The 25702-nt window shown below is 39.7% G+C and overlaps 1 protein-coding gene across 2 annotated transcripts; it reads left to right on the top strand.

Moving 5' to 3' along the window:
- Positions 1–1903: 1903 nt before the first annotated feature.
- Positions 1904–24592, top strand: LOC120544203 (GDNF family receptor alpha-4-like). 2 transcript variants are annotated; one of them, XM_039777818.1, is made up of 9 exons: positions 1904–2386; positions 13046–13312; positions 13394–13486; positions 13593–13962; positions 15951–16060; positions 17018–17152; positions 19522–19658; positions 21001–21057; positions 22086–24592. In XM_039777818.1, exons 1-9 carry the CDS (start codon positions 2332–2334, stop codon positions 22284–22286), a joined length of 1425 nt encoding a protein of 474 aa, XP_039633752.1. In that variant the 5' UTR covers positions 1904–2331; the 3' UTR covers positions 22287–24592. The 2 variants fall into 2 exon arrangements, with proteins under 2 accessions (XP_039633752.1, XP_039633753.1); XM_039777819.1 differs by lacking the exon at positions 21001–21057 and having other exon boundaries at positions 1905–2386.
- The last annotated feature ends 1110 nt before the right edge of the window (positions 24593–25702 follow it).

The following is a 25702-nucleotide window of genomic DNA, read 5'->3' as shown; positions in this document are numbered from 1 at the left end:
CCTTTGTACACCGACGCATGTATTTTTCCTATTTTGAACCTGCCGCACAGCGGACTTTTCCCTCCACAGACGCACGTCGGTAAATTAGGGAATGTATTTGCGCTCCCGGGGGCGGTTCAGCGAAAAGAGGAGGCGTGTTCCGGCGCAAAAGTTCCCTGTTGCTATTTTGCAGTTTCAGAAAACAATTCCGGGCCTCATTTAAAGCTTATTATTGACCATACAAAACTCAGATACGACTGTTCTGATTAAAACACCGACTGACTGTACAGTAAACACCTTTATATCTCACAGTAATAAGCCAATACTTACATCATTGGAGTCTGTATAACTTACAGGAACCTGTATGTCTTACCTAATGCAATTGGTTGACCACATGGAGGAGCTGCTGTGATGCCTGCCACAGACCATGAAGCTAAAGTGAGAGAAGGCCAAGATAACAGTGAATGAAACCTGATTTAACTGAAAACACACTGGGAAACAAGTTGTAAAATATCATTCACTCACTCATTCTGCAATATTTTGTTTTAGTTAGCAGTTTGTTTAGTCTGAATGCAGTGAAAGGTCTTCTTGTGCTGCCATGGTTACGGTTGATAACTTTTGACAAGGTTGATTAAGCTCATTGCTTTGTTGTTCTCATTTAGTTAGATGTGCATTTTAATGGCAGTCACTATCCACTTGTATTTCTTACTGCCAATTGAGCATCCAGTTGAACAGGAGGTGTAAATTAATCCGCTAATCCCTCTGCTGCCTTTTAATTACAGTGAGGACAACAGGTCAATGGCATGCTCTTTTTGCACAAAATTGCTTGTTTTCTTTTAGTGAGAGGCAGAGTTAGGTTTTATGTAATCATAATTTGAGTGTAGTATTTTTTTTGTAAATTGGGTAATTATTTTTTTTCAAACAAAACATCTATAAATTACCTTGAAGTGAAAATTCAGTGTTGAGTGACTTTTATAAAAAGTAGATCCAATCTGAAATCAGATATGTTTCTTAACCAAAACCTTCAGAAGACAAAAGCAAACATGGCAGCTGCTGTGTGATCAAACTCCCAAATTTAGTTTTGTGTTTACATCCTATAAGAGGGAGCAATATATAGAATGGAAGCCTTTACCCTAGGATCTGTAGGCTACATATATATGGACATAAACTGTACAATTTGTTTGGATAAAAAAACGAAAAAGAAAGGATACCTCAGTGTTACAGGTGAGTATGACAGCTTTTAATATTCCTCACTGCATGTCATCCCCTCTGAACTAACCCTTTCCCCACAGGTCAGCTGCTGCAGTGAGACAAGTAAAGATTTCACAGTCCCAGCCTGCTGTAAACTGATATGAATGGAAAAGGCTGTGAAGCTGCAGATTGGTCTCAATGCAGAGGAGGGAACATATTTAATGTAACATTTAAACTCACCTCAACAGACAAATATAGGCACATGTGAGGGAAAAATACAAAGCAATAGTTATAACCAGAAACATGGTCCAAAAGGTCCAAATGGAAACAGAGGACTTGCTCTGCTTCTTCAGCTCAAAATGCCGCTTGGTGTTACAAAACGCATTATTGTAGTTCAGTGTGAAGGTCAAAGACATTACTGTCCATCCAAAGATATTTGATCAGCCTTGAAAACCATTAGAACACAATAAAACAAAACAGTTTGGTTAATTAAGTGGATTAGTGAATGGTAATGATGTTGCTATGCTACAAATAGACTATACCATCCTAAAAGTATTGACTTTTTAATGCAGTCTATAGTCTACGCCGTGTGTTGTCCATCATGTTGATGCATGGACTAATAGCTGAAACAGTCCAGCTGTTCTCCCACAGGAAACATTTTAACACCCCATGAGCATATTCAGTATTTCCAGGAGCCAATCACATTGCGCCTTTAACAGAAATGCGCCATGCAGTCTAAAGTCTAAGCGCACTGGTCTCAACTCTGGCTGGACAACTGTGGAGCTGCGACGCAAGTCCGAATGACACAACTCGCGCTTGGAGACTGTAGTCTGACTGGAACTAACTGCTGATCGGATGCAGAGAAACTTTTTGGATGAATGTTTTTTGAAATGTGCGTCCACTAGAGAGTAAAATAACTGGGATCGGAAAAAAATAAATGGGACAACACAAATCGCGAGAACTTGAATCGCTCCAGTTTCGTGCACGGTTCAGTTTAGCCAACTTTGTTCAGTTGCCCATCTGATCTGCCTCAGTTTGTGCGGGCGCAGCAGCAGCAGCAGCAGCAGCAGCAGCAGAGGAGGAGCAGGCTGGATGTGTCAGGAGACGGGTAACTGAGCTGCAGCGAGCCGGGTGCGAGTTTCCCCTGTCCCTACCTCTCCAATGTCCCCGGACAGGATGATGCTCATTGGACTTCTGCTCAGTGTCTTCTCTCATGGTAAGCAGTAGCCTATTTATAATTTCTAACAGCTGCTTTCTCTGTTTTAGATGTAGAATATATCAGCCACCTTTGAATTTACTGTAATCTGTTTAATCTGATAGAGTAGGGCAAAGTGTATATTCCTTTTTGCAGGATGTCTTGTCTTCCAGTAACCAGAACTTGAACAATAACGCTCGCATGTATTCCAGTTTTTTTTCCCAATGCAAATTTCTGATGAATATAGCAACAATTACAGATTGCATCGAAGCCTCCATCCCAGAATCCACACGAGGACACTGTATTTTAGTTTATATTGCCGATGATGATGTTCCGGTGTTATTTTGACTCCGCAGACTCTGATAATAACTCAATCATAAAGCAATAACTTTTTGTAAATTTTTTACAAATTTTGTTAATATTTGCACATAGTTTAGCTCATGTAGGTGTGATCTGATAGAGGACAACTGGCTCATTATTTAAAAAGCAAAAAAGAGATTATTAAGCACAAGACAGATTTAATATTCCAGGTTTGAATTAAACTTTCGAGATGACCCTCAAAAGAAGTCCATAAAAATCAGTGTCCCATTCAGTAGCAGCCTTAGATTTTTACATCTGGATGACATCATGGTAGGCTGTCAGGTCTGTTATTTCTGCCTTGGACTCGTTCCAAAAAAAAGCTGTTCATCTTCCCAAATATTGATTATACTGTCTCAGATCATGGAAATATCACACATGAATTGTTAAACTAAATGATGTTCTGAAAGCATTTGGGCTACCACATCTGTAAATATTTAACATTTTACATAAGTTGTGCATTAGACATTAATAGGATGAAGGGTTACATGTGAAAGCAAAAATGCATAACTTCATGGCAGCAACATAATGGACCAGTAGTGCCATTGACTTACAAGTCTTTGTCTTCGCTGGTGATCAAATCTGTTGTGATCACACACACACACACACACACACACACACACACACACACACACACACACACACACACACACACCCACACGCACACACACACACACACACACACACACACACACACACACACACACACACACACACACACAGGCTTCTACAAAATGAGTTATAATTATTAAAGTCAATCATTTGACTGTGGCTGGAGAAGAAATCCCCCATGAACACAAAGCTTGTTGATTTGTGGTTATTGATATTGATTTGTGTCATTTTTGATCATAAGTGTTCTTCAGTGGTCAAGCAGGATCAGAAAATCATTTTCTTTAATTGAATGTGGTTGTCTACAGGTCATCCTGAGCCATTGTTAACAAAGACTGTATGAAATATGAAACATAGCTCCCCCCTGTACTCTTCACTGCAGAAATACAATGCAAATACAGTAATTGTTAGGATTATTGGTGCAGGCTTCACTGCATCCAGGAAAATTCAGATAATGTAAGGTGAGGCTCGCCATTAGAGATTAGTATCATAAAATGATGAATGCTTTCTTGTGAATGTCACACCTCAAAGGCACCCAGTTTATCATCCAGTGTGTCAAACCCACCTGCCAGGCACTTAGTTGGAATCACACCAAGAGAAGCAGTTATTTTCAAACGCTACTTAATCGAGATGAGTCATTACAGATACAAATTAGACACACTGTCTTGATGTTGAATTCTACCATTATACCTGATTGCAACATAAATTATTGGATTAAAATTTTGTTAATTGACATCATTAAAGAAAGGTGAAATCAGTGCAGAACCCCCTTGACTTTTTGGATAAACGTGTTGAAGAGCTGGCAGTTTTGGTCAGTCTAATGGACTTCCCCTGTCTAGGTCTATAGGTATTGTATAAATATTGTATAAATAGTGCCTCTGAACTGTATTACATTTCATACATACATGTTATTTTTGCCTTGTAATATACTGTATCTGGCCTTGTGCAACCCTGTGACCTAAACAATGGCAGTGGGAACTTTAGAGGTAGAAAACAGCCTCCCCAAATTGTCAGTCACCATTGACGCTAACCAATGCTATCATAAATGTGTCTTTACAAGATTGAAACATCCAAAATGAAAGAAGAGAACAGGTGCAAACCTGATTTGTTCACTCCCCTATGAACAAAAACAGCCCCATATCTGCTTCATGACATCATACTTTGCAACTAAATTGTGTGTGTTGAAAACACATTTTATAATTTATAAACTGTTGTATCCCCTGTTATGTGTCACTGATTTGACCTAATACTCAAATGACATATCATTTGTTCTCTACCGGTTATGTTTATTGTTTGCATGCATTATTGCATTCATCCGTGTCTTTTCCAAAATGAATAGCAGTGGAATGGCTAGACATCTCACAAATAATGCATGAGATCACTTTGAATGTTGCCGTGCAGTAACTTCATCAGATAAATCAATGGAAAGCCAGCTATTGTTGAATGACATTTAACTCGACATTGACCCTTTGCTGCAAGGCCTCTGTGGATTATTGTAAATCCCAGTACGGACTGCAACTGGTGATTGAGTGCTTCTATTTTGGTTCTTCATTTAGTGGACGTGATTGAGCCGTAACACAGTTGTCATACATTTATTTGAGCTCATTTTCCGGCTGTGTTAAGTTACACAGGTCTGAGGTGGACTAATATCCACATGCTCGAGCTGTTTCTGTTCAGGGTTTGACTATTTGATGTACACACTGTGTTGGGGGTTGAGCTCCCTCATACACACAGGTTTATCCAGTCCTTGGCTTCTTAATCTTTCTTACTGTGCCGTGGTCTTTTTTTCTCTCTTTCTGCTGAGGCATTGTCTTTATGCACTCTGTGCCTGTAATTCAGTTTTGTTTAGGATGACTGCACATGAAGATTAAATTGGCAACATGCCCATTGGACATTACTTAAATACAAACATAAAATACACTTTCTGAATATGCATTTTTTTTACTCTAAAGTCATAGTGCGTAGTTTCTGTTGCCCCCATGAGGAATTCTAAGTAATGACAACAACACTGTCGGCGCGTCCACATGATACAAGCTTTACGTGATCGCGCACATGATGGACTCTTCAGAAGAGGTAATTATCGTCACTTGAGTTTCTGCACGGAAAAGTCACCGGACGACACAATCTTCTGAACATAGCGATACTCAATTCAATTTTATTTATAGTATCAAATCATAACAAGAGTTATCTCAAGAGACTTTACAGATAGTGTAGGTCACACTCGATAATTTACAAAGACCCAACAATTCCAGTAATTCCCCGCAAGAGCAAGCATTTAGTGCATTTAGTGGCGAGGAAAAACTTTCTTTTAGGGAGAAACCTCGGGTGGTGAGAAAAACCTCCTTTTAGGGAGAAACCATGGACAGACCCAGGCTCTTGGTAGGCGGTGTCGGACGGTGCCGGTTGGGGGTGTGATGAACAGTGGCAATAATAGTCACAATAAAGATAAGATAAGATAATACTTTATTGTATGTTACAATAGGTTACAGAAAATTGTCATTGGAACAGTGACCAGAAATAGTAGTCGTAGTAATTCATGGCATAGCAGGGCACTGCAGGGAGTTACAGGATGTAACATGGCACAGCAGAGCATAGCAGGACGTAGCAGGATGCAGCAGGACGTAGCTGGAAAAAAAAAATGCAGAGAAAGTTTTGTGGAGCAGTGTAGCAACTTATTTGGCAATGGCTTGAATGTAACGGACGTTTATTAATATCAAAAAGTTACGTACTAAAGCTTTAAAGAAAATCAGTTAAATCAAAATTAAGAATAACTTTAACAGATACAAATATAGGTTTCTGAATGACACCTGATTTTTATTCAATTCACTGTCACATTCATGAATGTTAATTTGTACAATTTATGTGTCATTACCCAGCCGGCCCTAACCCAGAAAACGACCGTATGGGTCAATAATGCAAGCAGCTTATAACGACCCATAACTATGTTTCTTGTTAGGCTGCTACCTCTCGCAGCTGTACTAATTACAAAGTACAGTATAAGAATGCCAAAGGAGGATGGTTGGGGTTGTGGTTGTGTCAAAAAAACACAGGACTTTCACTCAGGAGACCAGAGTTCATCTCCAACCAACCAAAAGTCAACTGTCATTTTGAAATTAACTAAAGTTTTGCGAATCTTAGTCTGTGATGCTATGACGTCTGTGATGTCATGTTACATACTTCTTTTAGTAGTTTTACGCGACTCATTTTAAGCCAATCCCTGATATTTTACTAATCCAAAGTATTTGTGTTGCCTAAACTTAACTAGTTCCATTTCGGAATGGGGCGGCTGTGTTTAAGTGGTAGAGAGGTCGCCTGCCAATCGGAAGGTTGGTGGTTCGATCCCTGGGCCTGCGGTTCCATACCGAAGTGTCCTTGGGCAAGACACTGAACCCCAAGTTGCCCCCGATGTTGCGCCATCAGAGTGTAAATGTGTGTGAATGTTTAGCTGATGAGCAGGTGGCACCTTGTACGGCAGCCTCGGCCACAGTGTATGAATGTGTGTGAATGGTGAATGGTTCCTGTACTATGTTAAAGCGCTTTGAGTAGTCGTTAAGACTAGAAAAGCGCTATATAAAAACAGTCCATTTCACAACATTTTCAACATGTTTAAAATTGCACATGTTACCTTAAATAGAACGGTCACATGCTTATGGTCACATGATTAAAGCGCCACTGTGCGTAAATAAATAGAACAGCCGTATGTGTTGTTTTGGTAGTCTTTCAACTTATAATATCGTTTAGGTATGAGGATGTGTTGGATTACCTGTAATACTTAATTTGTTGGTGTGTGCTCTGCAATTTGATTATCACTTATGCACACGCATGATGGCACCTGCAAAAACCTACAACCCGATGAAATCAATATGTGTGTCGCTGGCCAAGAAATATTTGGCACATCATAATGTAAGCGGCACCATGTAGCAGGAGGCAGAAGCCTGAAATATTCACACAGCTCCACACACCCTGACTGGCTGATGCGGCACCTGATGCAAGTATGTATTTTACCTGGAGTACAGAGGAGAGATGTTGCCTGCGTGATGTGGCTGCACAATCCAGCAGCGCAGCTCATTAAGCGAGGTCTCATCCATGCCCTGGATACACTGGGCAACAGTTGCTCCAGAACACGAAATGATGATTCTTGTACGCACTAGATGAGTTGTCACTTTTGGATGCTCGGACCACATGCTACATGTTGGAAACACCTACACTGATGCCTGACAGGCATAATCAAGCCCTTTTATAATCTTTTTTTTTTGCAGCTCTCATTCATCACAACCTGCTCTGCTTACAACCTGCGTGTTATTTGATCAGAATTATTCCCTTTTGGTAAAACTGTTTCTATCTCTACTGTGTCACACCTTGAGTAGCTTATTTCTCACTGCAAGTGTGTATCTTGTTGTAGGCTGCATAGCACTGCAAGTAACTCCAGCGCTGGAGTTGTCTCTGCGGGGTGTGTGCATAAAAAACGATTAAAGCAAGTGAAACTGATGTGCAGTTTTCAACACTCCAGTCACACAAAGATTCCATCTTGTTAGCTTACACAAATTGAGGATTTAACAAAGGTGTAATTTGCCTGTACATGCAAAGCAGTTTGGGGCAATTTGGGGATTAGGGTTTGTTATTTTGGTACATCTACAACTTTTTGGAAACAGCTGGTGTTGTGCGATTAAATGAAATTGCAGCTTTTTGTGAAGACATGGTTTTGAAATGAAGTTGTTCTTTGAAGTGGACTTTGTACAGAAGATGCATTTCTACTGTGCTGGTTTGAGTGAGACTGTACAGTATGTATGCTCTTTACTTAGGCGTGACATGATATTCCTGGCAAGGGTGAAGTCCTGATGTGAAGAAAGACGTGGGAGACACTAGGTGCAGCATCATGTAGGGATTGAGGAGGAAGGAAAGTTGCAAAAATTGAGATTAACAAGGGAAGAAGTTCAGTAAAAATATATGTGAGAAAAATATGGGCTCAGGGGTCATTACACCCAGAAAAATTGGAAACATTTAAGTGAAATACAAGTTTTTATGACAAGGGAGAGCACGTTAATTTGGTCAATTGCAATGAGTAAAGGCAGAGTGAGTAGGATTGGTCCGTTGCGGTTTGTAAACACAACATTAAAAGTTGCCCCGCCCCCTCCCCCCCGGCTCAATGACACTAGACAGCGAGTTAAGCGATTTTCAGTCTAGCTAGCTAATGGGCATAGTATTTGTCTCTGGATAGGAGAATTGACAGCAATTCAGCCTGGGCAAAACAGATCCCCGGGGACGAAGAGGTAGGGGCAGAGCAAAGGGCAGAGAAACACCCAGAAATGTCCTGCATACAGCAAAGTGAAAAGACAAAATACAGGCAGATACAGACACTGCCACACTCTTCTAGTGGGTTATGAGTGATGATTGAGAAGGATTATTTTTGTATGAGTCTATACATAGTTTTTTAGCAAATTCCTACTCATTGGGTCTCTATTTTGGCATATTGTTTGACAGCTGAGGTATTTGGAAGTTTTTTTTTAATTACAATAAATCGCTGCTGTGTAGGTTTTTTTGTTCACGTGAAAATTTGCTACAATGCTGAACACTTCTGAAGAAAATGTCATCTATCCTGAAACAGCACGTAAAGAAGAGGAATAAGTTTGTTTTTATAAATGAAACAGAATTTATCCTGTTTTTTTTATTTTCAAAGTACTGCTCGACTGAGGTTGCCCAGGGCAGTGCCTGTAATTGCTGTTGTCCTTTCTCAGCGGTGACGTAAAATGCATCACTCTTGCTTCTGCGCACGAATGTCACCGGATTGACACAGTGCAAAGATCCTTGAAAAAAGCTAATGGGACAAGATGGTGCTGAGTTTTTAATCAAACCTTACTGTGTAAAATGAAGGCTTTTTAATTTTTGTCTTTATTATTTATTTATTTAATATGTTTAGACTTGGACCTAATCTAGCTACTACTTGCTGTTGCAAATGTCTACAAAGACCCCCCTTTCATTTGCCATGTGCTCTGTCCAATTTATAATAAATATATGTATTTAGAATGTAGTAGCTTAAATCCAAATTAAAATAGACATTTTGGCAGGAAAACCATTGTTTTGACTCACAAACGTGCTCTATTGTCCTGCATCTTACTCACTCCCATTTATATGGTCCAATGCTTTCCAGTGTGGTCTCGCAAGGTCAATTAACTTTCACATTATGACTCCATTAACTGCACAGTATATTGGGGCTATTCAAATATTTACATACATTTACTGTACACCAACCAGGATATAATTATATCTATTAAAGCTCAAATATGCTGGTATGCAAACGCTGTATCTCATGTTCATGGAGTCACATGCTTAAAATAATCTGCTACTTATGAACCCAATAGGGTTCAATTAAGTTCAACAATTGTAATTCCAGGTATAAAAACACAGTTGAATTTAGGGCTGTAAAATGTCAAATGGCCATCACAATTTCCAAATACTATCTTGAAACTGCTTGTTTTGTTGGACTAAAGGGAGGCTGGAACAAGTAAAACTAAAGCACATTCCACTTTAGACCACCTTTCTGTGTAACATTATTGTGCATGGAAACACAGTAATTTATATGCAGTCTACTTTAGGAATCCTACTGGTTTGACTGCAGGTCAGATAAATGAGTGCAAGTAGTAACAAGTGTTTCTCCAGTCTCGCTCTATCTTGTCGCCTTGTTACCGTTTCTTCCTCGAGCCCACGAATTCCTGCCAAGATGTCCCTTCTGTCACGATCCCTGTGAACACATTTCACATCGGAGTCACACTCTCCTGCCATGGTCTCCTCTCAAGTCAAATTACTGCTAAACAATCTGGATGCTCTGCTACCCATCCCACTCGTTTGAAAGGACGGAAGAGAAATTTTGCCAAACCAGTTCACTCCTCGTGAATGTCGGTGTGCGTGGTCTGTGGTTTTGTCATTTATGGCATTAACCTTCATCAGCTTTGCCTCACAAATTCTATTAATCACCCCAGTGAGAAATCAATAGGGTGTATTATGGCTCACATATCACAGTAATTCATCTAGATTTTCTCTCCTTTTCTTTTTTCTTTAAAACACACACACTCCATGCTCGGACCAACAATTCCCTTAACCCAGACTTTTCCTTTAGTAATTTCCTTCTCCAACGGCATTATGTGAGCACACTGCTTCTTTGTCATAAGTTATTAAAATAATTATGACCTGAAAAATTAACAGAGCTTTTCTGTACTTCATAAAGGTTTTTGTTATCTGTGTGTGTGTGTGTGTGTGTGTGTGTGTGTGTGTGTGTGTGTGTGTGTGTGTGTGTGTGTGTGTGTGTGTGTGTGTGTGTGTGCTCTTAGAAACTCTTAAAATTGCTGATAGTCTCTCTTTATCAATGGTAAGCCAGAGGGAGCAAACACTAAGAAGGAATAATGAATAAGCTATGCACTGCCCAAAGGAGATTACGTGAAGCTTGTTTAAATTGCAGCTAAACATAGCAGAATTTAATACTTGAGTATATTTATCAAGGTATCATTGAACATAGATAGGCAGGTAATCGTCACTTTTACATACCTTGGAGATCTGTGACTGTGAGTATGACTCATTGCCCTGTGTGTAGGGTTTTCTTCCCCACCTCTTCCCGTGGAGTCACTGCAGTAGCCTTGGCAGGTTTCCTGCAGTGGCGATGAAGCAGAGCCTCTGTTTATGATATGTCTCATGCCAAAGTGAGACATGGACCTCATGTGGAGCCTGAGATTGCAAAACATGCAGCAGCAGAATTGGATTGCAACCACTGCCAGTCAGCAGGCGCTTAATTGAAGTGTGTCACCGATCTAACACAATGCTGTGTGTGTGTGTGTGTGTGTGTGTGTGTGTGTGTGTGTGTGTGTGTGTGTGTGTGTGTGTGTGTGTGTGTGTGTGTGTGTGTGTGTGTGATGTATATGTTAATGTACCAAAGCATAAGTCCATATGAGGTTAAAATAGGTACAGATATTTGTTAACAGGAAAGTTCAAACATTCCTCCATTCATTTCTAGTTTCACAACATATTCTTAAATGTCTTAGTCAATTCCTTTTGTGCAGTTAAAAAGTGACAGGATATAGAAAATTAGCAAGATAAAGCTATTTATGCATATTGCCTACCCAAGCTATTTTTCCTTTTCTAGAATCGCTGTGTATAAAGTGTAATTTGCGGGGACAATTACGTGTCACATTTGAGAAAATTAATTTCCTGAAATGCTTCATCAGAATGCATTTTTATGAAGAGGGCTTTCTTTATTTTCTCTTGTCTCTCTCAGGCTGCCTCTGGCCTTTCTGCATTGTGTGTCTCATGGTGCAACAATCAGTATTATGAAATGATTTGTAGTTTTTCCCATTCAGTCATTCTGTACAGAACACTGCCAATCAACACACTCTTAATGCTTAATCACTGTGTGCCAACATGGCTGTTATTCTACTGAATAATGTATTTGTTTTAGAGTAAATATGTTTTGTGATATGAAATGCATTTTTACTCAACAACACTTGTATAATACAATGAGATGAATTCTTTTAAATACATATATATATATTTGTCTGAGGGAACTTCAGGAGGGAAACATCCTCATAGTGGACATTTGAGTTGAGTCCCTGACTAAATGTTATTTCCAGATGTAGTCTCTGTCTGAAAGCAAAATTGGAAGCACTGTGCTGAATGAATTGGTTTTGTCTTTAGCATTACATGTGTAGACAGTTTCTGACATCGGTGAAAAGTGTGTTTCAAGTGAAGCAGCACCCTGCTGCAAAAGGTTTGGCCCCCAGCTGTTCATGTGTCCTTTTACAATAATAACAGCATTGCTTTTGTACAATACATCCATGTGGACCTGTCTCTGACACTGATTTTCAACAGCATATCGCAGGTTTTTAGATTGATGAATGTATGTTTACTACTTTTCCATGATGTCAAATGAAGTAGAAAAAAAGGTATCAAATGATGTACTACTGATACTGTTGGTATCGGTATCACCTTCAGGGTATTGGTATTGGTACTGGTATCCTAATTCTTTAAATGATGCAGAGCCCTAGTATTAGGACATTGCAGTTCAGGGAGCAGGATAAGGTGGGCAGATTTGAAACTTGACAGGAAGGCACCATAGAGTCATAAAATGTCTCTAAATGTTGAGCTCACTGATTTAGGAGCATTGTGGCGTGAGATAAGAAAGAAGAGGCTAACTCAAAGTACCACAATGTGAGGTGACTGGCAGCTGGAGCATTTCCAAAAGCTTGGATGGACACATAGCTTGCATCAGAACAAACATTGAGACACTGTGCTAAAAATATATGGAGTTTTAATAAAAAGGCAACAGTTTACTGTAAGACTGTATGCATAAAACATTAGGCGTCAACTAGGTGTCCCATCGAGAAGATGAAGAAACAATTATGAAATAATTATAACCATAACATAACTCAATAGCGTTAAATTAAATTATCCAAGAGACTCCTGTGTTTCTTTGTGGAACACTTGTGTTGCTACTATATTATACTTGTGTGCTTTCAATGTAATCCTCCTTGTTAGATATTAAAGTAACCTATTGTGCAGTGCAGGGTCTATGGAGTGCACTCACCTCACTCTGTTGTCTTAATAACTGCCTATTTAGCTTAAGGACAACTGGATAAATGGGACCATAAACTGATCTGCTTTTCACAATACAACATTGCACATATTGGTGGTAATGTTGGCGACCACTGACAATATCAACCTCTCCTCCAGGTACTGTGCCAGTATCTGCATCCTTAGACTGTCTGGTGGCGGAGCAGGGCTGCATCCAGGAGCAGTCCTGCATGGTGCTCTATAGACTGCTGGAGTACTGTGCGGCTGAGGAGGCTGTGTCGCCCCTCGGCCCAGATGCCCGCTTGGAGTGCCTGGAGGCCCAAAACGCCTTGCAGCATTACCGCCCCCTTCAAGTTTGCAAGTGTCAGCGTGGCTCTCGCAGAGAGGAACACTGCCTCAGGGTCTATTGGACTGTGAGATTTGCAGGTGGGTTTAAGCATTAGTATCTGTGTGTTTGAATTCTCAGCTCCATAATCCGTGTGATAATACACTTCACTGTTGTTTCAGCATATGATGAGTATGAAGTGTCTCCATATAAAGAACTGGAGTTAAATCTGGTGAGAAACATTGAGATGTCACGTATGGCCTCCATCATGGCAGGTACTGCTCTTTTCATAAATAATTAAAGGTTTGGCACCCAAATCGCTGTTTGTAATGATTTTTATTTCCTGATATACTTTACTGTTTTCTTCCTGATGACCTCCAGCTTCCTCTCTTTCTGTGGACGGCCAAAACCAGTGTCTCAAGGCAGCGCAGGACTGTGGCCTGTATGAGAAATGTGGCTCCCTGCGGTCAGAATATGTTGTAGCCTGCACCAAGCGTGCAGCAGTCTCTGACAACAGCTGTAACCGACAGAAATGCCACAAAGCCCTGCGGCGTTTCCTGGAGCGCGTGCCAGAGGAGTACAGCTTCGCTCTGCTCTTCTGTCCGTGCTCTGACACTCTGTGTGGGGAGCGCCGGAGGAAAACCATTGTCCCGTCATGTTCCTATGAGGAGAATGGGAAAGGGGAGGAAAGATTGGGCAAGCCCAACTGCCTCAGCCTTCAAAACTACTGCTCCAAAGACGAGCTGTGTAGGTAAGATGGTTGTTTTGGTGTAATAATGCAGTACATTAAGTGCCCTTATTAAGGGTTTCAGCATGGAACCACACAGAAGAGAAGAAATGCAGATTCCACAATGCACCAAAGTATAAAGGAGCAGAAAATGTACCACAAAGAATGACTCTAGTACATTGTCTGCAAAAATGGCATAGTTGCACTATTAGGGAGTGTTTTGATGAGTGGGCCCCCATTTTATTTGTATCCCACGTAGGGATGCAACTATTATTTACATTCTTTGTATTGATTAACCATTTGATTATTTTCTTAATTAATTGTTCTAAACAAGATCATAAAATGACGGCCAAAGTGACGTTTGAGAATAGTTTTTATCTGTCCTAACTCCAAAGATATTCAGTTACTGTAAAATAAGACAAGAAAATTCCCACATATAAGAAACTGGTACCACCAAAGTTATATAAATAAATTAGCTTTAGCATTAGAAAATAACCTTTGCAAATGTTTTATGAGGAAGGTTTGTTAGGCCTCCAGGCCTCAGAACACCGCTTATTTTTGCCTGTGGAAAGTGGCCATGTAAACACGAAGATCAGTAGACGATTTGTTAATTAACAAGGGGGACGGACCTCTCCATGAACGACTTTTTTGGTTCTGTATTTTTTAATACCCCCTAGCTATATAGTTTAGAGAATATTATAGATAGTTTAGAGAATATTATAGATCCAAGGTGAAACTGACAGAAGGACGTGACTCAGAGAAAAAGTTGCAATTACAAATTTGTCTGCTACTTCAGCACCACGGACAGCGCCATGTATTTTTTTTTTTTTTTTAGGCTACTAATATTTCAGAGCCATGTTCAGGGCCATAGATTCTAAATTTTACAGACTTCAGTCAGATAAAGGACAAATTAGCCAGTCAGACTTCTCTAAACAACCCCTCTGCCCCTACACTCTCTCTCACTCTCTTTGCTACTAGGGGATGGGAAGAGGGGATGGCAGTTTAACAAGAGGCATGCATTTTGGTCATTTTGCTAACAAGCGGGATGGCATTGGGATGGCCTTCTGACGATGATACAATCCAAGATGTCCTCAAAACAGACTCGGTCAAGAAGTCATGTATTAGTCTATGACTTACATCAATTCTGGCATTTACTTGGTTCTCAGCTCAAGAATATCAGTCTAAAAAAATAATGCAATACATTTTTATTTTGAATTTATTTATCCTTTCCTCACTGGTGGGAGTGGAAAATAAGCAGGTGACATTTATTGGGGCCCAAAAGATCTAAAAAAATATTTGGTTTTCAGACATGAAATATCGATTGGGGGGCGGTTTGCGTTTAGTTGCCCAGAATTGTATGTCTACGCCCCTGCCCATCAGTATAATTATAACTGCTTTGGTGAGGCTAATTTTAGTCATTACTTTATGGGACTTTCTTTCATTAATACCAGTCTAGTCTGTGTAAATGTTACAGAGGTTATTAATGATAAGAGAAAAAATACTGAGAAGGTCATGTAAAATCCCCCTCTGTAGTATTAGTGACAGCTTTATAACAAGAAGAGAGAGGAGCATTAACAGCAGCTGACGTGTTTCTTGCGGAAAGCATGGAAAATGCAGAGAAACACTCATCACATTCATACAGCATCTTCAGTTTTAGCTCAAGGTATACAGTATTATAGATCTGCTACAAATGACAAAATGTCTTGGACTGTGTGCATGTTTAATACTGAACTTCATCTAGTTGTAAAATCTATAGATTGTAAACCTCTGAGATTAGCTGTCACTGTCAGGACTGTGGACATTATCCTCACCCTGAATACCAATGGTTGCAAACAATGTGTGACTATAGGTGTACAATGCAGTGCAATCGACCCTGAATCCCAAAATTAAATTTTCAAATTACTTTAAAATGCATACTCTGTTTCTCTGTGCTGACGGATAAAAACAGTTTCTCTTTGTGTGTGTGTGTGTGTGTGTGTGTGTGTGTGTGTGTGTGTGTGCGCGCTTTTCAGATCTCGGTTCGCTGATTTCCAACACAACTGCCAGCCCTCCCCTCTGTCTGCCTCTGGCTGTATGAGAGACAGCAGAGCCATGTGCCTGAAGGCCTACGCTGGACTTATAGGTGAGAAGGAGGAAAAGAAATAGATAGATAGCTAGAAGAGGCTGAAAGAAAAAGAGGGAATTGTTCAGATAAAATAAGACAGAGAGCTGCTCAAAGAACTTGTTATTGGAAAAAAATCACTAGGTGTCTCAGTGATATTTGACTGTAATAGACACATTGATGTATTGACCATTTCTTATTATTTATGTAACCCCTGGACTCAGAGTGACTCACGTATGATGCCAAATGTGTAACGTTAAAAGCATCTCCGTTCTCTGTACTAATCAGACTTCATATCACGTGTCTCTGACTGTGATATGATAATGCTTGACCCTAAAGTTAGATAAATAACAGACTCTCACAGCTATCCTCAATCATTTGAGCATGCTTGATGTACGTGTGTTGCTGTGAGTCCATCTGCAGAAGATTGCAAAAAAGCTACAGAAGTGTTGCCTAAAAGTGTTTATTTAAACAAAAATTGCCATCACATTTAGAGTTGTGTTGCATATAATTATTATTTTTCTCTACAGAGGTTCATAAATGGTAAACTGCAAAAAGCTGCTGCATCACTTTCAAAAACTTGATTTAAAAATTGCATTTCTAGCAGCTCTACAAAAATGATCCAGGCAATATTATTTCCTTCTGTTTCCCACACAGTATTTTTCAAAAAGTAATTTTGTGTACCTGCAATTATCAATACCTAGAGCTGGAAAACTGGTGACACCGGGTCCTCAGGGCACCAATTTTGTTGTTAAACTGCATCTTACCTTCCATGGAGGTGTGTGCTGGAAATTAAATTATTTTGCCTCAGGAAAATATTTCGTAAAAAGTTTTTAAAGTTGCACCTGTAATGTTATATATATATATATATATATATATATATATATATATATATATATATATATATATATATATATATATATATATATATATATATATGTAGACCTCTATAACTGTATGTCCTCTTTCTATACCAAGGCACCATCATGACTCCCAACTATGTGAGCAACAGCAGCACAGAAGTGTCCCAGTGGTGCACATGTGACGGCAGTGGGAACGAATGGCAGGGCTGTCAGCGCATCCTGCACTTGTTCAGCAACAATATATGTCTGCGTGAGTGAAATGTCATTAGGTTAAGGCATGCAGTGCAATATACTATATATGTCCATGGTGAGTCACAAAGACTTAAGTGATAATAATTAATGAGTTAAAGCTCAGAGTTTCCTGCATAAAATATGTGCAGCTTCCAGGATAGAAGCTGCATGGGACCATGTGTTATTTGAGTGAACGAATGGCAGGGCTGTCAGCGCATCCTGCACTTGTTCAGCAACAATATATGTCTGCGTGAGTGAAATGTCATTAGGTTAAGGCATGCAGTGCAATATACTATATATGTCCATGGTGAGTCACAAAGACTTAAGTGATAATAATTAATGAGTTAAAGCTCAGAGTTTCCTGCATAAAATATGTGCAGCTTCCAGGATAGAAGCTGCATGGGACCATGTGTTATTTGAGTGACAAATGTTTCCAAACTTAACTCATATACAATAACTATCAGTTATTTCTGTGTCAAGATAATGACAGAGGAAACGTTACCTTTTAGCTGTCAAATCTGAGTATAAACTAAATTGATCTTGAGATGCTGCTCACACTAGAGCATTTTATAATGTGCATTAATGCAGAATTCAGATGAGGTGGTTCGTAATTGATGATTGAAAGGCCGAACCATTGAACTGTAATGTTTTCTTATAAATTAGTAAATGGTGAGAGATTCTCCCTTGTGTCTGGTTGGCTGCCAAATGTGAATGCCATTTCCAAGTTCTGTGGAGTCAATGAATCCTTTCTTCAAATGTGATAAACATAAAGGGGCTTCTTGTTGAATTGTTTCCAAACCAGCAGGCCTGGAAAGAGATTCAAAATATCCTCCTCAAGAAGCACGGTTTGAGTATAAAAGTAACACTTTTACTGTGCAACTGTACAACAATTGATATGCACTGTGTAACACTAAAAGACTAAGGGCCCTATCTTGCACTCAGCGCAATTGCCTTTGTACACCGACGCATGTATTTTTCCTATTTTGAACCTGACGCACAGCGGACTTTTCCCTCCACAGACGCACGTCGGTAAATTAGGGAATGTATTTGCGCTCCCGGGGGCAGTTCAGCGAAAAGAGGAGGCGTGTTCCGGCGCAAAAGTTCCCTGATGCTATTTTGCAGTTTTAGAAAACAATTACGCCACTGACCAGGAAAAACCTGGTCTAAAGTCAGTGGCGCGTTATTCAGATGCTATTTTAGGGGCGCATGCTTGGCCATTATGTAGCGTGAAAAAGAAAAATATTACTGAAAATGCACTTCAGGTGTTTGGATAGATCAAGAGGCACTTTACAGTACAGTCCTCAAAAAGTTGCAGCATTCTTTGTGGCTTGTTATGTTTTACACAACATTTCCATGAATCATGGATGTGTTGAGGAATGTATGAGGAAATATTAGAGGACTTGTGTGAGAGAGAGATGTGATGTTGAACTACAGTGGGATTGGACACTCGATGCGCTCCTGGTGGAGCGGGTGGACGGAGATGGAGTGGGGGAGGAGGAAGAGGCACAACAGGAGCAGGTGGTGCGTTTGGAGGCCCACGCTGCATGGCTGCAGCAATCCTCTCCAGACTTGAGGTGATACGCCCGAGAGGCCGCAGCAACATCGCCACCCGGCCAAGACGGGCATTTATTACTTTGCCGCATCCCAGACAGCTCCCGAAGGCGTGCGCTAGGCAAATCCGCCGTCATAATAGCAATCCGCCATGGAACAAGCGCGCCTGCTCTTAAAGGGAATGTGAGATGACGCTCTGATTGGTTATTTTCACGTTACGCCCAAACCACAACTAGCTACTTCAGACCAACCCATTTTAGATTTGCGTTGGGCGCAAGACTCATTTATCCCGCCGGTATAATAGCAACAGCGCCCGAGATCCGCCCACAAAGCTACTTGCGTTTCACGTTTGATACTTGCGTTTCAGATCGTTAAAATAGGGCCCTAAGGGTCAGAGGACAGTCAGGTTGTTTTAATTGAAATTTCCCATACACAACCATCTGCAAAAAAGTGGCTGTAATGTGGTGAATGATTTTTTTCTGATCATCACAAACCCACCTAAATTACTCATTTTATTATCAGAATTTGATCCATTTGCACCAGTAACATTTGGAAAGTCTAGAAGAGTGATGATTACATGTTGTATACATTTATGTGTGGGGGGAGCCAATAGGAATCGGTGGACCGACCTACCAATAATGCCCTCCCAAGAGCTATGCCACTATAATGTGGTTTAATCAACAAATTCAAATGTATTTTGCCCGATCGTGCACAGTATTTACAGGGTTGGTGGCTTTAACTATGCTTTTAAATGTCACTGATAATATTTTGGTGATGCTACAAGGATGAATAAAGATGTGAAGCTAATGAAGAAGGCCCCTGCTGATTGTGTTTCAGGCAATGCCATCAGCTCCATGGGAATCTCCGCACCTCCTCCTGTGGAAAACACTCCCATGCCAGCTTCTCAGCCCTCCCCGCACGTCTTCCAGGAGAGGGTCCACGTCAGTGTTAACACTCTCCCTGAATTCAACAGTGTAAGCACTCTCTACTTCTTCACTGTCTTACCATATGCTAGTGTTCAACACTTGCTACAAGCTGAATTAAAATAGTCGACTATATATCAGGTGGTAACACCAAAGTATCACCAGGGACTGTAGCAGTGAGTTGGGCCCAGCAGCTCCCTCCTTTACCTCTACCTCTCACTGTGGCTGAGGATTAGCCATAGGTCTTTGCAGTATTAGTCTCAACCCTTGCTGTTAATATTCATGTATGCACACTCATCTGCTCCATACTCCCCATTTTCTCACAAATGTAATCCTCCTTATTCCTCCTATCCTGTCCCACAATGCCTTACAGCACTGGAACCCTGCCGCTGGTGGACTGCATATTACACATACAGATATACAGTTTATGTAAAGATGATGCATTTGGGTTTCCTAATTTAGATGTAGCACTGAAATTGTGATGATGCATTCTAATGCCAGCAACAAAGTGAATGTCTCCTGTAATAAAACAGTTTTCCATGACCTTAATAAGCTTAACATTTGATTTGAGAAAAACCTCAAACTCAATTGCCAACGAACACATTTTTAAATAGATTCTGAAAAATGGTTTACTATGCTAAAGCAGTAACAGAAAGGAGGAACAACAAGTGCTCTCCTCTAGTTGTGATGGCAGTGCCAGTTGAATAAAGTTTGGGAAAAAAACAAAAATCAGAATGAAGGTCTGTCTGTTTTCAGCTTGTACACCCTCACACAATCCTCTCTGTCTGTGTTCAAGTGGAGGCTTCGCTGTATTGAGGGCTGTCTAGAAGCAGTTAGTGGGAAGAATATGTGGACTGTTAAACCCTTCAACAGTGAGATGCCAGGGAAAGAAGGAAACACTATATAAATTTAAATTTTGTAAAATATTTTATTTAATGTTGACATAGAAATTTGCTATTTTAAGTAATTTTAGACAAAACAGCTGAATTTTAAACTTGAAGAGTAACTTATTGTCAGACTTAGTAGAAACCAATGTGTCACCGTCCTCCCTACAGTTTAAATTGTGTTGCACCTCTGACCACATCCAGCTTCACTGATAGTTGTGGTTATGTATGATCACAAGTGCGCTCTGTTGTACCTAGGCTGTTACCACACCCAACAGTGATGTCACAAGTGACGCACCCTGGAGTACACTTCTACATCACTGCAGCAAGCTGAAAAACAAGATTTTAGTTAATGATGGATTTAGCCTACATGTACCTCTGAGTGAGCTAACCTGCTAGCATGTTTAGTGCTGGCTGACCGCTACTGGCTGTGTGAACAAGTGACTGGGGTTGACCTTGTTGTTTTATGAGTTGATGATGATGATGAACATGTGTTGTCTTTTTCCAAGTTGAGTTGGTGGAAGTCTTTTTCTGGACGGCAGACTCACACAATAAAGACTTTGAGGGTAACTTAAACAATAGAATTGTAATACAAAAATGTAAAGCAATTTATATTGAAAGGGTCCTTAAATGTGATTTCAATGTCTTTAACTAGAGGTTATTTTTGCATTTATATTATTATACTATGGGCACAATGTCATATTTTGGGTATAATGTCATGTTTTGGAGGGAGGTTAGCTTGCTACAAGTGTGTAGTTTGGTTCTCATGTTCATGATTTTTACATTTGAAAAAATTTTGCATTTTTCAAACCACAATTTGTATATTTGGACTACACCAAATCAGATGGCAAAGGGCTACTCCTGTTTGATGCACACTGGAAATGTCTTCATACTATGTTCTGTCAGCAGCAAACCTCAGACACTTATTTTGGTGGACAGATTAGCCAATTTATCATCAAATAGCTTTAAGTGTTGATGTAGATCTAGATTTCTGCCAATACATGGTTACTGTTTTCTTACCCATGAGGATTTGTATTGATGCCTCCAAATCAGGCTTACTGTAAGATAGTAGCCTATATAATACATGTAAGTACATATCATCTTGCTGCACTAGCATTAATATTACCATCTCTTACATTCACACACCAGGAGGCCTGTTTGTTTGTCTAGTTGGGTCTATTAATTCACTTTTAAATGATGCAAACATGTGAATAAAATACAACACAGATTAACTTTGGGTGTGTTATGGGTGTCTTATATCTTTAGATTAAGTCTGTGATTTAGACAGCCCAGTGATCTCTTTTGAACATATACTTCAATTTGCCGACACAGAGAAGTTACTGATTTAGTTACTTGAATCAGCCCTTTTCTGACACAATGTGAAAATGTAAAACTGTAACATATAGCTTTCTTTTGTCAGTTGAACCACGGTATTGTTCAAACTCTTAACATAATAGCTTCCTGGTTGTTTTGGCTGCAGCTTTAGGATATTTTCTTTTGCAGTTTTAAATTCTGCATATGTGAACTTTCTCTTCCCTCCATGCTCCACCACTTCTGTTAATTGGAGGAATCACTCTTTCCCCTGCTTTTACAGATGGAGGACAGCGAGGAAGAGGAGCAGGCGGAGGAAAAAAGCGAGGAATTCAACATCATCCCACCGTATTCTGAGAAGGACTCTAACATTGAATCGGGGGCTCGAGGAAGTAAACGCGGAGCAGCTAGCCGAGCAGTACCCGTGTTAACATTACTGCTGCTGCCTACGCTCATCCTGGACTGGGAGTGTTGGAGATACTGAAGCTTCCATCTCATTCTTCGCATTCTTTGGAATAAATGCCCAATTTCCTTCTTTTTTTCATTTTTAAAACTTAAGACTTTATTTTATAATTATTTTTCTCCTATCACTGCCTCCTCAAGAGTTAAATGATATCAGTAGTCCCGCAGTATTTGCCATGTCTTTGCTCTAGTCCTCTCCTATGAAATGCAGGGAACAACGTGAGCAGCTATATGAGTGCATGGGTGAATTTAGAAAATGCTGTCTGGGCAAATACTCTATCTTGAGCGTGCTTCAAACTCAAAGTACATCCCCTCTTTTAACAAGAAGCACATTGCCCAAGGCCACATCCACTATACACACCATAACCAGTCTACTCCACTGCAACCAGGCTGGAGCACGGCTTTTGATTTCTATTTCATGACTCATGTCACATCCGTTTCTCTGTTGGCCCCTTTGGCTTTTCCTCTCCCTGCTTCATATGGTTGAGTAAGATAATCCACTTTACAACAAGCTAATAAGAAACTGCACCACACTTAAACTGCTTTGTACCATTGAAGAAGGAAAAACTTTTAACAATTGCTTAAAAAAGTGATAAGACACAAACCAAATGTGTTGTCACATACATTATGAATGAGAGATCTTTTGCCTTCTTCTTACTTTGTGCGCCAAAAATCTGAGTGCAACAGTCGCTCTGCTCTGCTTCTTTTGTTAACACCCCACTTGGTATTATTCCTACCAGGGTGAGTGACTGAGAATTCAACCATAGGCAAAAGTAATGAGATCAAATTCTATTGTAGGAATGAGAAAAGCAACATGAGCAATTACAGCACAATTCAAATTGCTCAGCATGCAGAGAAAGTCTAGAGTAAGGCTCACGGGAGGAAATAACCAATTTACTGCTGTCATACCCTCTCACTTTTTTCTTATCCTCAGGAGGTGTGTTTTTAGTCCTCCATGCCCATCATTTGCTGTATATGTTATGAGAGTGAGATGCGAAGAAAGGGATGGACACAGGATGCTGTAAAGCCTGCTGGCTGCTCCGATCATTGAGCAGCACATTGAGCCATTCTCTCTGCCTGAAATAGCTTTTGCTGATGTTAATGATTTTTTTCTCTTATGGCTCATTTTCTTATGAAATTACACAGCTGCAGGGGGGTAGGTAAAGAGAAGTATAGTGAAGTTCATGTAGAGGGATAAACTTGTCTAATTTGAGGATGAATTTGCAAGAAACAACCTGTCTGAGTTCTGCAAGGAAAATATCTTATATTGTCTTATGTTGTCTCTAATAACAAAATACCATCAAATCATTGTTATATATAAAATGGAAAATTTCCAAAGACATATAAAAAAAATCATGATCAAAAAATCATTTTTGGGTGTTTGAATATCACTTGAGGAGGCAGTATGATGCCACCACCTTTTGCCCCCACTACTGGACTTGTTTACATGATGATTAATTGACATAAAGACTTTTAATGAACAGACATAAAGGCAGAACACGCACTGGAAGCCTATAAGCCATGCTTTTGCAAATGCAGGTCCATGACTACTTCAAACTTGGGTTTGATTTTTAGAAGTAAAAAAAGGACTGTAAGGTTAGTAGACCTGCAGTGGTTGTTACTCACCTTGGGGCGAAATGACATCATGCTGGGGTTTTTTAGAGTTTGGCTACAGGAATCTAAGAAGTTGATGAGGAAAAGGCCAGTTAACAAAGCACTGAAGTGTGACTGCAAGCTTAGCGGGTACAAAAAAATTACATATTTGGACAAGTCTGGCTGGACAACCAGCTGTTATCCACATATATGAACCAAACGTGTTGATAGATAAACATGCTAAATAAACATAACCCGTCACAGTGCAGTGTCTGTGATGCTGCTTATTCATAAAGCATCAAATGAACAGCATCCAGTGTCAATAATTGCATCCAGTGTGCTCTGGCCTTAATGACTGAATGTGAGTTTACATGTATTTTCACTTTCGGTAGGTTTGTTTATATTTGTAAACTATGTAAAGTAAACATTTGCATTAAATATAGATAGATTTTTTTGATGATTTAACGAGTTTAAAAAAAGAAGCTTATTCATCCATAAATCATAAGTCTTTTAGAAGATATGTGAATATTTCTGAAATTAGAGCGTTTTAGATTGTATCTTGAAAATTCATTTGAGAGTGCTATGTTTTACATGCTAACTTTCTTTTAAAGACATATCAAACATGCCAAATAATTCTGACTGTAATGTGTTATAACTGTAATTTTGTGACATAGCGGAACAGTGTGCCGATTTAATAAAAGTCACATTGGAAATTTCCACGTCTGACAGAAAAAATGTGCCTTTGAATGACTGATGTGACTGATTTTTTTTTCTTTCTTTTTAAGTGGTACAAGAAAAGGCTGATAACTCCTGATTGGATTGGAAGTGTTGCAGACAAGTTAAATGTCCAATTTAGTGCAAATTGGGGAATTGAACACCGTTGTCGAATTTTTAAATACATGCCGAAATATACAGCTTCGATACTATTTGGAGTTTCATTTGCTTTCATTAAAAACTGAATGGTCAAAAAGCTGTAAATAAGTGAAGTCAGTGGTTTTCCTTGGCTCACAGCCCCTTTGGACAGAGCCAGGACTCTCATGTTTATATTTTACTTCTGATTGATGTAGGTGATTACAGGGTCTTTGGGCTTCTACATCCAACATGACAGCAGTGTGGCAGGAACAAGCTACAGTGGAACGATTTTGAGAGGAAAAAAAAGAGGCTATTTGAAACTGGCTTCAGCCTGCACTTTAATTATAAAAAAAAATACAGCATGAGAGCACTGGGCCTTTGTTTTTAATGTCGCAATTCAGCGAACTGTCTACAAAGTAAAGTTATGCTTTATTAATCCCCCTGAGGAAAATTATCTTCTGCATTTTATTTATCCAGTAGCAGTGGGACGAAGTTCTGAGGCCAAAGCTTAAAAGAACCACATCCGTGGTTTGCATGTTTTAGCTAGTTTACTACTAACCGTAACTTAAAATTCCAATATAACATTTTGCAAACAATGGTGCTATAGCTGCTGTCAGGAAGAGCTTGTTCTATAATTCCAGGAATCTTTGTTTTCCATTTACTTCTCTGTGTGAAAATGAACACCAGGGAAAATGAAAATGAAGTTTATTATTTACACCTTTGATTTTACAGTGACATGTCAAAATGTCTTCTGTGAAAAAAGGCCTATTGACTTGATGCACACTGTTATGTGTTATTGCACACGTTTTCAGAGCTGATTGATATTCATGCTAACAGTGTAGCTTTATGGCAGTGGTTCCCAACTTTCTTAAACCACAGCACCCCTTCATAGCTTAAGGTATTAATTTGCTTTGTTTTAAGATGTATTTGGAACTTATTGAGCAACTTTGCTGCATTTTTCCAACAGATAATGCATTCAGGTGTGGGACAGAC

Source organism: Perca fluviatilis, chromosome 16 (assembly GCF_010015445.1).
Source record: "Perca fluviatilis chromosome 16, GENO_Pfluv_1.0, whole genome shotgun sequence".
Taxonomy (NCBI): Eukaryota; Metazoa; Chordata; class Actinopteri; order Perciformes; family Percidae; genus Perca; species Perca fluviatilis.
The sequence above is the reverse complement of the archived record's forward strand: the minus strand, read 5'-3'. Positions and strand labels throughout refer to the sequence as shown.